The sequence below is a fragment of the Delphinus delphis genome, chromosome 18, assembly GCF_949987515.2.
Source record: "Delphinus delphis chromosome 18, mDelDel1.2, whole genome shotgun sequence".
NCBI lineage: Eukaryota > Metazoa > Chordata > Mammalia > Artiodactyla > Delphinidae > Delphinus > Delphinus delphis.
Window position 1 is genome coordinate 11,675,401 of NC_082700.1, and position 17,215 is coordinate 11,692,615.

General features: G+C 40.5%; 1 protein-coding gene across 4 annotated transcripts in view; it reads right to left on the reverse strand.

The window, feature by feature from the left end:
• DCLK1 (doublecortin like kinase 1) overlaps window positions 1-17,215 on the reverse strand; it is a 325,658-nt gene that overhangs the window by 34,024 nt on the left and 274,419 nt on the right. For all 4 annotated transcript variants that reach the window (XM_059996033.1, XM_059996035.1, XM_059996031.1 and 1 more), the window contains exons 11-13: window positions 13,682-13,828; window positions 2,027-2,160; window positions 233-310 (exon numbers count right to left, since the gene is read on the reverse strand). In XM_059996033.1, coding sequence (XP_059852016.1) covers window positions 233-310; window positions 2,027-2,160; window positions 13,682-13,828 — 359 coding nt within the window. The remainder of the gene's footprint in view (window positions 1-232; window positions 311-2,026; window positions 2,161-13,681; window positions 13,829-17,215) is intronic.

Consider the following 17,215-nt stretch of genomic DNA (forward strand, 5'->3'; position numbering starts at 1 on the left):
ATTCAAAATGTCAGTATGGAACTGTTTTGGCAAATTAAGAAAGAATGAGTTTTTAAATTATATGAGGAAGATTTATGGAAGGCATGTAAATCAGCGTGCACAACATGGAAAAAATAACAAGTTCTTATGCTCTTTTCCAGCTGTAGGCTCCTTTGTGCGGGGAGGCCAAATGGATCATTCAGAGAAGGGAGAAATGCTTTGTTGGTGCTGAATAAAAGATCGCTGCCCATACCCACGGAATGGAGGGAAACCACAGAGCAGGATGTAAGTGATTACACCAGCTGCCCAGATGTCCACCTTGAGGCCATATCTGAAAAAGTAAGTGATGTCAGAGTTAGCAAAGTCAGGCCAGGACAAATTACAGGGCACGGTAAAATAAACGACTCTTCTATCATAAACCAAAACCCAAACCAAACAGAATTTTAAAAACCCACAACAAACACTAAACTACAACCCACTGGCTTAACAGAATTCAAGAAAAGAATAATAATAAAAAGAAAAGACTATCTAAGGCACATGACTAAAAATAAAAATGCCTACTTCATATCTAAATATCAGTAAGTGAAGGCTTTCAGCAAAAATGTTTATTATAGTCATATCAGTTTTCAGATAGAGATGGACCCCTGAGACTATTTCACTCCTGAATTTTAGAAATAATAATTACACAGATGACATTTTCCAATTTATAAAGCACTGACATACATTATCTGATTCTGTTTTCCCAACAACTCTGTAATTTGTACAGGATGAATATTACTGCCTATTTTAAAGAACAGAAACCCGAGGTTCAGAGGGTAAATAATTTTGCTCAAGATCTCACAATTAGTGGCACAGCTGAGTTCCAGCCAAGGTTTTCAAGAGCTGAACCAAATCCTCCTTCGACCCCACACCACCCCTTCGCAGCAGGCCATCAGAGCACCCAACAGAGATAACGGCATTGCCTCGAGGGAGGTCAGGCATGGCTATAGATTGTGGGCTCGCAATTGACTCAAATTTGATGAATAAAAAAGTGCTCATTACCTCACACCTCACTCTGGGGATTTCTCCTCTCATCTGTTCTATATTTCTGCCTTTCTGGTCTATGGTACAAGCAGAAAAACTATCTCCACCTGTCACAGTGGAAGATACTACCTAGATTGTGAGGTTTGGGTTGGTGCCACTAATGGGAAGAAATAGTCAGGCTGTCCTTGCTGTGGCCCAACCTTCTGTTTAAGGACAGTGCTTCAGAACCCTGCTGCTGATCCTTGGCAAGAAATGGGGCTCTTCACTGAAAGAGCCTTTTATTCACCTAGACCTGAGTTCAAATGCGGACTCAGCTACTATCTAGTCATGAGCTTCTAAGTCAACCATCAGAGACTGAGTTTATTCAGATGCAAAATGGGAATCATATCATCTACTGGAAGAGTAAGAATTAAGTAAAGGAGCCTGGCATATAGTAGTAGGTCCTTAGTTAAGCATTAGGCCACCCCACAATCTCCCCCCATTCTAGAGATTTTCATTCATCTGTGTCCGCTGCACTCAGAAACCAGCCAGTTCCCAGGGGCCCTCAGATGTCTGAGGGTATCTGCACTCCACAGATAATCAGTGGGTTGCCAAGAGGACCAAAATGGGACCAGAACTGGAGAATAAGGACAGCTGAGAGAAGTAACCACAGTAGACTGGACTCACTGCACACAGCGATGTCTGTTTCTTTTTGCTCCAATAGCTAGTTAATTACCATCATAGTTAATTACTATGTTTCTCTGTTAGTCCAAACATTTTTTACTAAGGGGTTAATAACTGCCATTCTACCTTTAACAAAGGCCAAAAGGAAGCCTTAAACAAGATGGTAGTAACTGGCAACTTGATGGGAAAAACAGAGAAAATGGCTCCCACTTTCAAGTCAAAAAAAAAAAAAAAAAAGTGAAAAATATATGATAACTAGTTCTGTCTGGATGGGACAGAACACTCCTATTTCTTCTATCCTTGAAGCCAACTAGCTATTTTGCAAGCACAGTACTGCAGTAAATGCACAAGAAGTGTTTACCCGGTCTCTGCAATGATTTCAGGGGCCACATATGTCGGGGTGCCACACACGGTGTACAGGGGGCCGTCTACAATGGTGGCCAGTCCAAAGTCGCCCAGCTTCAGCGATTTGCTGCCGTCTTGGTGTTCGTACACCTAAAGTAAAAGTGAAATTGCCTTAAAACCAAGAGCTCAAAAGTTCTTTCCTAAAGAAATGAAGGGCACTGTGGTTTAAATTTAATATATGTTGATCTAAAACAAATAGACTGCCAGATGTTTCTCTAGCAGAGATGGGTTTATTTGGGATCAGCACAGGATTGCAATTCGGGGTCTGCACCCATGGCAAGTCATGTCCAAGTCCCCACACGGCAAGGGAGGGAGATGCATTTACAAAGAGGTAAAGGCAGTTGGGAGGGTTGTAGAAAACAAGGAGTCCATGGCTTTTCATGGGTTGAGTCCTTGCCAGGAAAAAAAGAGGAGTCTTTCTTCTTCCTGTTGGGCTCTGCTATGATCACAGGGAGTGAGAACGCCGCTTCTGGTCTCCTGACTCTATTTAATTGAGGTTTTGGTATATTAATATTTTACCTGTATTTATTATAAAATAAAAAAATCAGGCAATTATGCAAGGATATACATACAAGAACATCTGTATATTACTGCAGAATTGAAAACATGGTGAAGAACCCGCAAATGGAAATTTGTTAAATAAATTACGGTATGTTCATACAATGGGAGGCTACATGACCATTACAATGGTGATGTGGGTTTACATTTATTGAAAGGAATCAAGTTTGGGAAGTGAGGACAGACTTCAGACTGGTGTTTATAAAATGTCTATTAAAGAAACAAATATGTACAAAGAAAAATGTCTGGAAGAGCATCATATTGGTGTGTCTGTCTCTGGGTAGTAAGGTTATAGGAGATTTTTCTTCCTTTTGCTTATCTGTGTTCGATGTTTGCTACAATTCAAATTGATTTGCAGAATACAATGAAATACAGCAAGTTTCTGGTGTAAAATCTCCAATTTATGAAAATAATTACCTCTTCATTTTAATATATCAGAAGCTTTAAAAATGCAACTCTTCAGTAAATTGAACAAAAAATCCACACGTCTATTAAAATACCTTATTTTCAGTGCCCCACTTTTCCAACAAGATCTATTTACATTTTTTATTAATAATTGAAAGGGATATTAACATTTCATTTCACCTGTGGCAATTTGGGAAGATTTATCCGGTGCAGAGTCAGCATTCTGTCCAGGTTTCCTTATTAAGGCAGTAAAAATCTCTAGTCTCTCACCCAACAAATCAAGAGGAGGATGCATGTGACCATAGGCAAGTACCTAAGCTGCTTTAATTCTAGCCCACGATCAAACCCAATGGATCTGTTCTAAAAAGTATGCCAAACAACGTCTATTATTTCCAAGAAAAGATCAAAGGGCATTCAGAATTCTAATTCAGAGCCCTCCACTGGAATCAAGAGATACAGAAAAGAGAGCCACAGTAAAAGGCAGTTGCCAGGAGACGCCTCAAGGAAATGGCGAAGTTTTCCACGTACATCAAAATAATTCATCCAGCCAGTCGAGGCCTGCATTTTCTCCTGTTATCGCTCTATGATCATTTGTACTTGCTACAGCAGTTGGAACCTCACGCACAGCAAGGCACATCTCCACACATTAGGAACACCGCTACCGTTCACACACCACGTCTGCCTTCCTTTGGAAAAAGCAGATTTCACTTTTCAGTTCTCTGCAGCCTCAAGTGCAGACGTTTGGCCAGCTAAGCTGCAGTATCAGCAATGATCATTTGGATCTAACTGTTTTGGCAGAAAAAAGGCAGTCAGATCCTCCTCTCTGGAGAGACTGTGTCATTTCTGGGCAGAAAATATTTGTTTACATTTTCTCCACGTTCAGAACATGGAGTCCTCTCCCTGAGGGCTCAACCACGATCAAGTCTGGGCTGCCCTCAGGCAGGTATCCAGAGGCCTTCAGGGCCACCTGCACCTGGGTTGTCAGGGCAAGGACAGCTGTATGTCCCCCACAGATGTGGCTTTGCCCAGTTGTCCTCTGAGATGGACACTGTCCTCCCTAGTTTAATGAAGCAGCCAACCAGCCCTGGTCAGCATAAACAAGTTTGAATCATGGACTTTGAGGCCTCAGAGCTACAAAACACAATATCCTCCCCAGTCTAAATGCTCTCAGGCAAAAGAAATCCCTAAACTGTAGTCTTAGCATGTCAGCCATTCAGGTCATTCAAAAGACACGCGAATGTTTTTCATGAAAAGAAATCTGAGCTGGAAATACCTAGCAGATCATCTAGTTTATTTCCCAGACGGAGCAGAATTGTTTACTTCCCTAATTCCATTTTGTTACCAATAACCTTTCTAAAATGCAGAATAACCTCTCGCTTTGATGTTCTGTTAGGTCCAAACGTTCATGGTGCGTGTTTTGTGAGGTGGTGCAGATTTCAAACTACACAGCTCCATTTATACAGGGATTCTGTGGCTTTTTTTCTAAACATACTATCCATAATCACCCAACTCTATTCCAAAGTTGGACAAAAGCAGATATTGGCAGATGCAGTCATAAGTCACATTTTAGTTCAGAATATGACCACGTAATTCTCCTCCATGTACCAAAGGCTTTCTTTTTAAGCATCTACATTTTAATAGGAATTCCATCGTACATATAGCCATATGCCAGTTATATTTAATATAGCTGAGCAATAAAGTTCAAAGTTTCAATAACTAAGAAAAAAAGCACTAAAAACTTACCTAAAGTAAAGAAAATGAAGATTATTTAACAGTAATAATTCTCTTAAAATAAACCAGCATCATTTAAATGAAATATGTAGAATCTATCATTTTAATGTTCTTTTCATCTCTCTTTACTCACTTCTACATATCCCCCTTTTTTTTTTTTGCTTTGAAAACCATATAGTAGAATTTTCATGAACATATAAAGAGGTTAAAGTGATGCTTATGAGAGACAGTAAGAGCTAAGAGACAAAGGTCTAATCCACATAATTGAAAACATTTCTAGACCCAAGTACATTTGTAATGCTTCAGCAAAATGTTTTTGCAGGTGAATAAATGCCCAGGCCTCTCATTTGGAATTCTGTTTAACTTACTTACCGTCAGGCAGGGCAGGAAACAAGGTTGCTTTGGGTTTTTCTCTGTCAACACTTGGGGAGAAGGATACAGAAGAATATATTGTAGTGTTTCCTCTCCTCCCCTGGGAGAGCGCCTTTCCTAAGTGCTGCAATGGGCCCACCTCACAACTGGACTCCCCAGAGCGCCTGCTGCCGCCTGAAGTGTACTCACTCTTATTTCTTACCAAGCCATTTACAGAGGGGCAGGATTGAGGCCATTTAAAAATGTAATTAAAACTTCGTTAAAAATCACAGATTGCTGAATACATGTGTTTCAAACGTGCACGTGCACGCACACACACATCCTCACAAAACCATCTCCAGAAAGTATTTTCCCAAATGGCAGCTATAAATTCACTTTGAACTAAGTTTTTAATTAAACGTTAGGAGTCGGAAAAGCTTCTAACACATTCGCAACCAAAACACAGAGTCCTTGGCTTCTCCCACTCTCTGAATCGACTTCCTTAGCTTGTCTCCTCACCCTGACCTTCTTTCAGAAAGAACCTTAACAGGCTGCAAGTATAAGCTTGGACAGGCTGACCCAGCAAGTGGGGTTCTGGTGTAAGAAGAAATTTTTTGCTGTGACTGTATTTTAAAGCCGCCATAACATATGCGCCACACGTGAGGTGGGGTACGTTAATTGCCAGTCAAAGAGTATTCACAACATGAGATATAATTTTATGTTCATCCCACGCCCTTTAAATACTATAGATGCTCCCCCCACGTTTTAAACAACGAGGGCTATTAAAGAGACGGGGATTAGTGCAAATTACCCAGTATGTACTGCTTTCACTGTTTTAACTAAGCAATAAAACTGTGTAATTGTACAACACTAATTGAATGCAGCTACACATAATTGTGGGCTGCCATATGTATCCTATTACCATAAAGACTGTCAGTATTTTGTAAGCTACTCTTGTGATCACTGCAGATGGCTACAGTCAGAAAAGTTGTTCTCTAGGGTTTATTATATGGCTATAAAGACATCCCATGATTTGACAGACTAAATGTGTTAAATGGCAACAATTATGAAAAAGGTTCCAATTAAAAGCTGAAGGCATGTCCTACCAAGAATAGATCTAGTGAAAGGTCAGGTACGTAGGTTTTTGGCATACTGGTATTTTACACAGGAATTTTCTTTTTTAAAGAAGAGTTTTATTTTTGTTTCTTTTTCGTTTATTTGGGGTTTCGCAGTGGCTGTAACTTGCTGAACAGTAGATGTTTGGGCGTATGCCTGATTTCCCTTGGATCAGAAACTGAGACCATCTGAAAAAGTTATTTGAAAAAATAAAAGATTTAATATAGTCATAAAATGCAGCCGGTGGCCATAAAATAATGTGAAAATTCACAGATAACGTGAACCCAGTCAAATGGTTTCTGAGATTCCCATAGTAGAGAACTAAGAGCTGACTAATATAACAGATGTGTTGGAACGAACACAATTCTCAATGATAGTATGAATTCAAGGAAAACCTCGTTGAAATGCTCGCTAATGAATCGTTAGTAACCACTGAAATAGTTTTCACAGAGGAGCTCAGGAGGTACTAAAAATTATTTCACCAGATAGAATTTAACAAAACTGGCATGAAATTGACAAAGCCATGAAAAAAAAGTGAATTTAGTTTTTAACAAATATGGTATCTTTTTAAAAAAGACATTGATTTTCTTCTAGCCAAGGTATTTGGCCTTTATGATGTTTCCTAAAACCAGTGGATTAAATTTAACCTTTAATCTTTAAGAAGTGAAGTGTAACAACATTTATGCAGGGAATTATTTTGCAAAATGCACTTTATAGTCTCCATACTTTGAATTAAACTTCCTGGAAAAAAAATTAACTCTTAAAAGAACCAAATTCAAAAAAAAAAAAAAAACAAATTCATTTTATACCCACATGTAAAACCTTTATGAAACAAAAAATTAAATGAAATAATAAAAGTTGTACAGAAGTCAGAAGCGGGGCAACATTAGAAGAAAAAATAAAATAGCTTTTCAAAGTGTTACCCTAGAGATATCTGGGAAGATGGAGAAGTGAATAGAAACTCCAGGAAACCTGATTCTCATCCCTCCTTTAAAACAGTCTTGAAACTATCTAGAAAGGAGTTCTATGCAGCTGCAGTGAGATGCACAAAACATGCACATTCTGGATTCTGTAGTAATTGCACATCCCAGGATTTTGTTAAAATTGTGGGAACTCAATGTCACTGCAATTCTTAAAAACTGTTACATTTTTGTCACACAAGGAATATCCAATATGTCATTGTAGGAAAATTAGAAAAGACAGATAATTACAGAAAGAAAGGAATTAAACTCACCCATAATCTTGACACCTAAAAATAGCCACTGTTAACCTTTGGGGTATAAACTTCCAAGAGCTTTCTTTTTCTCCCTTTCCTGTTTTTCTCTTTTCACTGGACAATATATCCTGAATGTTTGCCCAAGTGAATAAGCATATATTTACATCATGATTTTCAGTTGCTGCTGGATACTCCACTGTACAGATGCACCATAATAATAATAATCCCCCAAACTACCACCACTGCTGTTTATTGAGCCCCTGCCAGGCCTCCTGTTTAGGACTTCATGCTCAATATCCCATTTGATCTTCACAAAAATACCATTAAGTAATATTACTGCTATTTTGCAGATTAAAAAATTGAGGATCAGAGATGTTACGTAACTTGACAAATGTTACACAGCTAATAAGTGGCAGAGCCAGAACTTAAGCTCGGGCATGTCCAAGTCCATTATTCTAACCAGGATGTGCGCCTGCCTCCATATCATGTCATTATTTAAAAAATCAGTGCCCTGACGTAAGTTGTTTCTATATATATATATTTTTTTTCTTTCCATACCAAAACACACTGAGATGCCCATCCCTATGTATGTATACGTATCTGACACTTTTTCTTTAGGTTACATTTTTAGAAGTAGAATTACTTGGTCACGGGGTGCACATTATTTAAGGCTTTAGTTACATATTATCAAACTACCTTTCAGAAAGGTTCCATCAAGTTAATCTTGCACTGATTCATATGAGATGATTGGTATCCTCATAAATTTGCCAACCCAGTATATCATTATTATTAATCTTTGCTAGTCCAGTAAGGCCACGTCATTGTAAAATGAAGTGAATGAACACACCATGGTAAAGCAATTATACTCCAATAAAGATGTTTAAAAAAAAAATGAAGTGAGTGATACTACTCAAGTCCTAAATGACAGAAGAAATGGCTAGCAGAGCAGACAGATGCTGATCTATCCTGGGGACACACTACACTTTTACTTCCTGTCTTCTTCCCCCGATGGAATCACAGATCCTTGGAGAAGAGCCCTCAGCGAATGCTTAGTACAGTAACTGGCATATTATTCTATTAAATCATGTTTGGGGAAAGTCTTCTTTTTCTTCTATTTTCCCTCAACTTTTAACCAAATTCAGAGAGATGGAATTCTTTTTCTAAACACCTATGAAAAACGATCATTCTGTTTCTGTTTGGACAGTTTCAATGACTACAAGTGACCTGTAATAAAAGCCATTGACTTTTCAAACAGGTGTCATTGTTAGAAAGTTTTTCCTTATGTCAACCTCAAATCTGTCATTAATGTCTTCTCTTGAGTTTACTGCTCACATACACAGCACAAAAACGTTCTCCCATCTTACATCTGGCAACCTTTGATGAGAGCCACTCCGTTCCACTTTCACCATCCCTTCTCTGGGCTGAACCCAGGCCCCTGACTGTGATGTGTTCGGGTCCCTCCCACCTGGTGTCACGTGGTATAAGCAGGGGAGGGACTCTCTTGATGGCGACACTCTTTCAGTGAAAGGAGTCTAAGGGCACGTTGGTATTTGTGGCAGTCATGTTACACTAAGACTCACAGTGAACTTATGGTCAGTGAATAGCCTTTAAGCTGGGCCAAATTTTCCCATCACTGTTTTTCTGCAATGGTCCTTAAAACAACTATACCAAAACCAACTTAGTCTATAGAGATTTATGTTGATCTCTTGTTAAATTTCATCTTACTGATTTGGGGCCTTTATGGAGCCAAAGATAGTTTTGGATCTCAAGTCTGTCATTTGATATATAGAATACATCTTCATCTCGGCCCACTGGCATGCTGATTAGGGCGGGGCTGGTGACAGACTCCTGTGAGACCTGCAGCTCCCTCCTCAGGGTGGTCCCCAATCCGTTCATCAACACTCTGGTGGCTCAAGTTCCTCATGCAGTGGACTGACTACAAATCTACTCAAATGTGTTTCTGTTTACAACCTCCAGCGCTCCGTCTGTGGCACTGGCCTTATCTCCCAGTGTAGTTAGTGATCCTATCAGAAAATGGGTTTATTTGGGGATTAAGGGTCCTGGGATTAAGGCAGAAGGAAATCCATTATCTGGTGAGCTCCGTGTTGGCTTGAAGTGGAAACTAAGAAGAGCTGGAGCACAACCTATGGTCATCGCTTGGGGGAAAACAAGATAATTTATTACTAGATTCGACCCATTTCATGAAAATGAGGGTCATTAGCTGCACATGCCATTTTGATGGGCAGCGAGGAACAGGCACAAACACCTCGACAGAGAGTCGCTAAAAGGAAATTTCTGACCAAGAGAAGCAGTAACCCTGAGAAACTGCTTTCTCCCAGACAGTATTAAGGAGTTTAGAAGCAAAACGTTTCTTGAACAGAAATTTTTATATCTCAAGAAAATTACTGTGTTTATTTCTGGAATCTAATAAAAACTAGTGATGTCAGTTATTTGTTGCCATAAAGACTTTAATTTTCCTAAGAAGGAGGTATCTGCGTATACATTTTAAAAAGACCCTCCCAGCTCCCTGCAAAAAAAACAGGCTGCTACTGATGATTTTTGCTGCCAAGGGTACAAGCTTGCCATCTAGTGGTGACTCATGTAAACTGAAAGCAGTTGATCTCAGACAATTTATGGGTTGTTGGGTTTTTTTTAAAGCAAAAGGTTCCTTTTTGTCATAAACTATCATGGCACTCGCACCCACCCACCCACCCACAAAATGGTTCCATGCATAAGTGCAGCTGGGGAAGCACTGTAATCTCTCCCCCTACTCAGAGAGTTTTAGTCTGTGGCCTACGTAAGTCAACGTAATACATGAATTGAGAAATGACTAGGGCTTGTCACGGTGGGTCTGTCCTCTATTATGTGAAGTATCACCATTCACTCACTCTCTTATCTAATCCACCCTCTCATTCACCTGTCACTCATCCATACGATCACCTGACGATTAAAGCAGAAAGAATCACGTAAAATCACTGGCATGATTAACTCATTTAAGAAAAAAACCCTTAGTCACAATGCAATAATAAAAGTATAAGAGCTATTCGTATTGGGTCAGTTCCCAGTTTTTGCCTAAAATGTAGCTGGAAACATCACTGTAAGTCAAATTTTCTCATTAAAATGCTTTGACTTGATCAAATACTCAGACTTGAATAAATCATCCATAGGATTAATATAGATCCTTAAGGCCAAGCTACGATATTTGTATATTGTTCTCTAAGAATTAAAAATAAAAAATTCTAAAAGTTCTGCATATGCAATGATGCTATATAAAATGAAATCTATAGCTGAAATGTCTACATTTATAAATAATTCTTTGCTACTTATAATAAACATTAAACACTTAATTAGCAAAAATTTATCAGCAGTCTAACAATTTAGGGGTTTTTTGAGGTCTCTTAATAAAACAGTAATGCAAAGTGTGCAGTAAGGCCTTTTTTATTTCTTTCAGTTTCCCGGTAGTTAGAAAATGGATTGAAACTCTCTGTATTAAATTTATTATAGCATTTTTCCAAAAATAGTCTCTAGCTCTACATTCTGCCACAAGATGGCAAATCCATGCCTGGGAAGATAGTAACATTTTAAAAGCAATGTCAAAAAAGATGAAAAATGATTGTTACAACGTAACATTGTACTGTTAAACAGTTTTATTTTTAGGGATAATTTAATTTTCATTACAAATAAAAGGGGAATAAAAAAGAAGGGAACTAATAGTCCCATGGTATCTCTTTATCTTCATACAGTCCCCTTAAAGGAGGCTCAAAGAAGTTAAGTATCTTGTTCAAGGTCAGAAGACTAGACAATGGAAGAGGGAAGCCCTTGGTTTTGAACTTTTGTCCATCTGACTATAAATCCTGAGTATGTGATTTTGTGCTTCCCATGACAATTCTCTCTTATTTCCACATAAAGGTCAACAGAATATGACGTTAATAGAAGTCTCAAGTGCAATTAGTGATGTCATTCTAATTTTGTTAAAATTATTCTATTCTTCTACCTATTTTATCCTATAGTAGATTTATCCCTGCAAACATCACCAATCCTTACCACTCTCCTATAGAAAGAAATTACTATCCTGGAGAAGCAGAATTACTTTAGTTTTTCATATATATATTTTAAACCTGCATTATGAATGACTGTAATGGTGTGTGCGTTTGTTTTTGTCTATATATGTGTACACACATATATATATATGTGCATATATACATTTTTCACATTCTTAAATTAGAAAAGAAAGGAAAAAGGGAGAGAACTTTTTTTCTTTTTGGGTAATTTAAACTAAAATATGTTCAAATGAGCACAGTACTTAAAAAGTGTCCTGCAAATTGTCATTTTAGTAAAAGCACACTGCTGTGTAACCATTTATGGCATTTCTAGAAACAGCGCTCTGGTGAAAAGCAGGTTGAACAATGGGTACACAAAACTGAACTGCAAAAGTGGGAAGGAAAATGAAACTTTAATTTTCAATCACTGAATTTTTGGAGCTTAGAGAAATTTTTAAACAAAGGCTCAGTTGTAAGTCCGTTCCCATGAGACAATCCTACATATGTCAGGACACAGGAAGAATGAGTGCAGACAAGGCACTATGCAGAAGAGAATGTTTAGGCTACTGTGGAGATGTGGAATTTGAGGGGCAATGAAGTCAGAACTCCATCATTTGACCTCAACCACCTTCATTAGCCAGTAGCTACAAGATTACTAACTTAATTGCAATTAACTAATTGCTTGTGTATTTATTTCTTGAATGCCTACTTTTCCTACCTGAATGCCCCTCTGTGAAGGCATATGCCTCTCTGTTCCCTGGCACAGTCCATGGCACAGAGCAAGCACATAGAAAACCTCTCTCCCTAATTCACGGCTTTATGTAGTCTAGTGGTTAAAAGCCTGGGCTTTGGAGTAGGACATAGGTTGTGACCTTGGCCCTTCCATTTAAGAGCTGTGATTACCTCGAGGGGGTCTTTCGACTTCTAGGCACCCCGTTTCCTCACCTGTGAAATGGGACAGTAATAGACCTTACCCCGTATGGCTGTTGTGAGGATGGAATGAAATACCAAGAGTGAAGCCCTTAGCATGGGGTGAGCACAGGTGGTCTCCACAGAAGCAGGTCTTAACAGCCTTTATTGGTGGTGGGAGTTGGGCTGTTCATCTGCCGTTAAACTTGAGCGTTTATTCAGCTCACGTGGGGAGCTGGCTGCACTGCAGATCTGCACCCTGTCACCAGTCACCAGATTCTGATTTGGTGGGGCTGCAGGGAAGCTCAGAAATTTACATTTTTAACAGGCATCTGGGAGTAATTCTGATGCAGGGCGTCTTTGGACCACCGTTGGAGAAACACTGCTTTAGAAAGAGAATCCTCATTTCCCAGATTTCTGAAGAGATGGACAAACTAACAGTCACATAATACATGACTCTTGGGGTTGGATAATGAAAGTAAAAGAAGAACTAGCATCTCAGGTGGGGGTGAGAAACTGAATATATTTCATTAAAATTCCACCCTGAATAGCCAACAAAATTTATGATACTCCCACATTCACTAGTTATAGCTCCCCGATGCCCAGCCTCTGTCTCCTGAATTCTTTCAATACTGTCCCCTTAACAATGGGATTAGGAGAGCATCCTCCTTTCCTTGCATGGAGAACTCTCAGTGTTTCCCCAGAGATACAAAGTTCATGAAAAGCAAACTAAACGGGCCTAAAGGGAGGACAAAATATCTCTGATCTTTAAATCTGTCTTCATCATGGTTATTTTATGCTGAGGGGCTGGTGTCTTGAAAACTCACAATGATTTATTCTCTTAGCTCTGAGATCAGATTATTAGGATGTAAATTGGGAGATTAAGACAAAGTCTAAAAAGGCTTCCATCTTTTTTTTTTCCCCAAGTAGAAGCTTTCTAACACAAAAGTGCTGTTGATAAATAATGTAAGCGTAAATACTCCTCGTGACTGGCCTGGCCCGGCCCATGGTCTTAACCATAGCCCTAGGTTTCTTGAGCTCTATTCCTGTCCCCTTGCCTCGGGTTTTTATTTGCTAATAAATTAAGTGCTCCTAACGGTACACGAACCCTGACAGATCAACTTAAAAGACTAGTTTCCAGCTAGTTACTGAAGGCCAGCTAGAAAACAGCCTTTACAGTCATTTTTGATTTTAAGAAAATGGAAAAGAAAAAAAGAGAGAAATGCTCATATTCACTCATGAACGCTTGGAACTCAAGACATCCTGCAGTTGGAATCCCTCTTACCAGCAGATTCTCTGGTTTGATGTCACGGTGGACGATGTTGACGCTGTGCAGGTATTTGATGGCGCTGGCCAGGTTGTACAGCATCCCACTGGCATCTCGCTCAGTGTATTTGTTAGTGGAAGTGATGGCATCGAAGAGGTCTCCTCCCTGAGACAGAACAGCAGGAGGAGAAGCACATTAACAGATGGTCCAATGGCGCTGCCTGGAGAGGCGCGTGACACGCTATAAAGGCAGTGAAGGATGCGTTCAGGGTCTCTGGGTTCCAAGGGCTTTTCCTGCCACCTCTCTCTCAAAGGCCCGGAGACCTTATAGTGATTTCTCTCCCCACTGTGACAGCCAGTGACATTTCCTCCAGAGCTCAAAGGAAAGAGAGAGGATTCTCTGCCTTTAAACTCCCAGCCAGGGAGAGAAAGCGGAGCCAGGTCTCCAGGGCAGAGGCCTTGTGACACCTGGGAATCCTGGTGGCATGTGCTACCTGCCTCATGCCAACCGCCAGCAGAAGGTCAAACTCTTAATCCCAAATCTCCCAAAATGAGAAACAGGTAACACTGCAAACTGCACCCTTAACAAAATGCTCTGCTGCCTTGTGAAATTACCACCACACACGCACGCGCGCGCGCGCGCGCGCGCGCGCGCGCGCACACACACACACACACACACACACACACACACACACACACACACACTTCTCTTCTTCTCTAGATTTAGGTCTCGTGGAGTGGGCGTAGTGTTTTCTTTTTCAATAACGTGCTTCTTTGTAAGAACAGAGAAAAGGACCAGAAACTGTCACTCCAAAGATGAAAGAGAAAGAGAGGGAGGAGGGTGGAGAAATTTCAAAGAAAGTTTTCTAGTACCATTATTCATCTGAACTTTTGTTTCCATTGTTCCTGGCTAATTTATCGTTATTTGGTGAAACAAAGATTTTAGGCTCCAATTTTAGATTCATTTATTTGAAATGCTTTCAGCGAAGTTGGGTCTGATTTACTGACAATGTGTGCATCCTTCTTGCACACGAGGTCCCAAGGAGCCGAGCCCAGTGGCTGACTGTGTTCATCTGTTACCTAATGGGCTAAGAGGTTTAATTTTTCTTTTTAAATAGCAAATGCAAAATAGAGCGCTTGTAGGCTGACAATTTTCAAATCCTGACCTGGCCCTCTGTGACTCTGTATAATCTCTGCTCGGGGGAGGGGAGTGTCTCCCACTGACCCTTCAGCCGCAGCAGTTCCCAAGCTAAGCACGTACGTTTTGTTCCAAATGAACACTTTCCCTCTCAACACTCTGTCTCGCGCAAAGGCAAGGCTGCTATGTGCGGGTTTGCAGCTGTTTCCATACCACCTCGGGAGGTGGGGTTTTCACTGCAGTTCGCGTGAACAGCACGCCGGACCCTGTGTAGGGCCGTGTGGGGTCACCCTGCCAAGCCTCCACCATCGTCCTGGTTATCTAGGCTCCAGGCAGCCTGTAAACTCATTTCTTCTTCACCTTCTGCAAATCAGTCCACAGATCTTACCAGTCCTCCCTTTAAGGCGTGCCTCTGACACAGCCTTCTAGGCCGTCCCCCGGCTCCTTACGCAAAGCACTGTGTGCACGGACTGTCACCTTCCCACTCGACGTTTCTTTCTCTTGTCATGAAATCAGCGTTCCTTTCCCACAGCTCTCCCCGCTCTGCCCCCAGCCTTCATTCCAACTTGCTTAACCTCATCTCCTGCCTCTACCTAGACCAGTTACATTAATGCTCCAGGTAGGGTATGTCTTCCCTGGTCACCCGAACAGGTCACACTCCCTCCTCACTCCATACCCGTCCTCAGTAGAGCCGCTTCCTGCAGTGTCCCCTCTACTCCCTTTGTCTTTCTCACTCGTGATGATCCCTTAGCAACGGGCCCCAGGGCCACCCCGTCCACAGGCCTCCCTTCCTCTGAACACACAAGCACTGTGCATGTGTTTACGTCTGCAGCCAGAAGCCTGAGGTCCCGTTCTTGGTAATTATGGAATTTCACTCTTAAGAACTGTCACTTCACTGTTTTCTGGAACACAGGCCTCATTTATCCTACAGCTTCAGGCCCTCCTGGGCATCCTACTGGCCTCTCAGGGTTTGACAAGCACAGGCCAAGCGAAATTCCTCAGGGGGGATGTCGTGGGAGACTTTCAGGTCAAGCCTGGGGTTGGCCTTCACTTCTCGGGATGCTTTCAGACCTGGCCTCACGGTGGTTCTCGGTCAGACTAAATGGAAGGGTACGATACAGTGGCTCAACTGAGGAGTCCCAGCACCCAGAGAGAATTCACAAAGGCTGTTAACGGACAATGTTGGTAATTACCAAACTATATTTGGTCATTAAGTGCCAACATGAAAATCTTCTGAATAAATGAAATTGACCTTTCTTTGTTGGAATAAACGGTTAGCATTTTTCTCTCCCTTACTCTCAAACGTGACAGTAACCTGTGTTACTACAAACGAAAAAGCCCTCACCCTCAGAGAAACAAACCTTAACTTGAAGTAGACAAAGAACAGGCTTCACCTATAAACATAAATAACCACCAAGTTAAAAAAGGCCAACAGAAGTAAAGCAAAGAAATTCTGAATAATGAAAGTTTACAGGCCCTAGAACGAACACTCTTCTATACAGTAACAGATTAGTTGATTAAATGCTTGCCTGGTCTTAAATCTTTACAAAAGGAAACCCCATATTCCAGGGTGCTGATTCCCACCACCAGCTCAGCTGAGCGATTCTAAACAGGGTTCCTGGAGCCCTAGCTGCTCACTGGCACACCGCTGATGGAGAAGATGATGTGACTAACTTATATCACTTTACAACTAAAGTAGAAATTACTTATGCCTTCAGTTAGAGTAACATGATAGAAAAGGCTTGAGAAAACTACGACTTCATGAAAATGAAACATTCAATTTTTAAATTTTTAAATTTAATTTCTAATTAAGAAATTTTCAAGTATGGAAGTAGAGGGAACAAGGGGGTTACCTTTCACCTAGACTCAACCATCGTCAACATTTGGCCATTCCCATATTCTATGACTGAGTAGAATAACAACTTAATTTTATGTGACAGGATGAGATTGTAACCTTCAGCGAAAGGTGGCAGACTCTTCACATTATTATTAAGATGGTGCTATTTTTCTATTATGGTCGTGTCTAAAAGTTTAAAGCCTGCTCTTATAATAATGACACTTCTGGATGTAGTTCCTGGAAAAGTGAACGACTTCTAATACAACAATAACCACAACTGTATTGGCATCTAGTACTTTCTGTGTCACAGAAGCTGGTGAAAGACATCCCTCTCACCCTCACAATAGCATTCCTAGCCATTTTTATTCCTAGCAATTATTATCCTCATTTTACATAGGACAGAACCGAGGTACAGAGAGGTACGCCTGAGGTCAGGGAGCTATTTAGGTCAAGGTTGGGACTTGAACTTTTGAGTATAATTCTAGTGCTCATACTCTTAACCATTATGCCAATGCACAGAAATAAGAGACTGGATGTTGGTGGGAGGAAATAAAGGAGAGCGCTCTACTGTAAGGAAC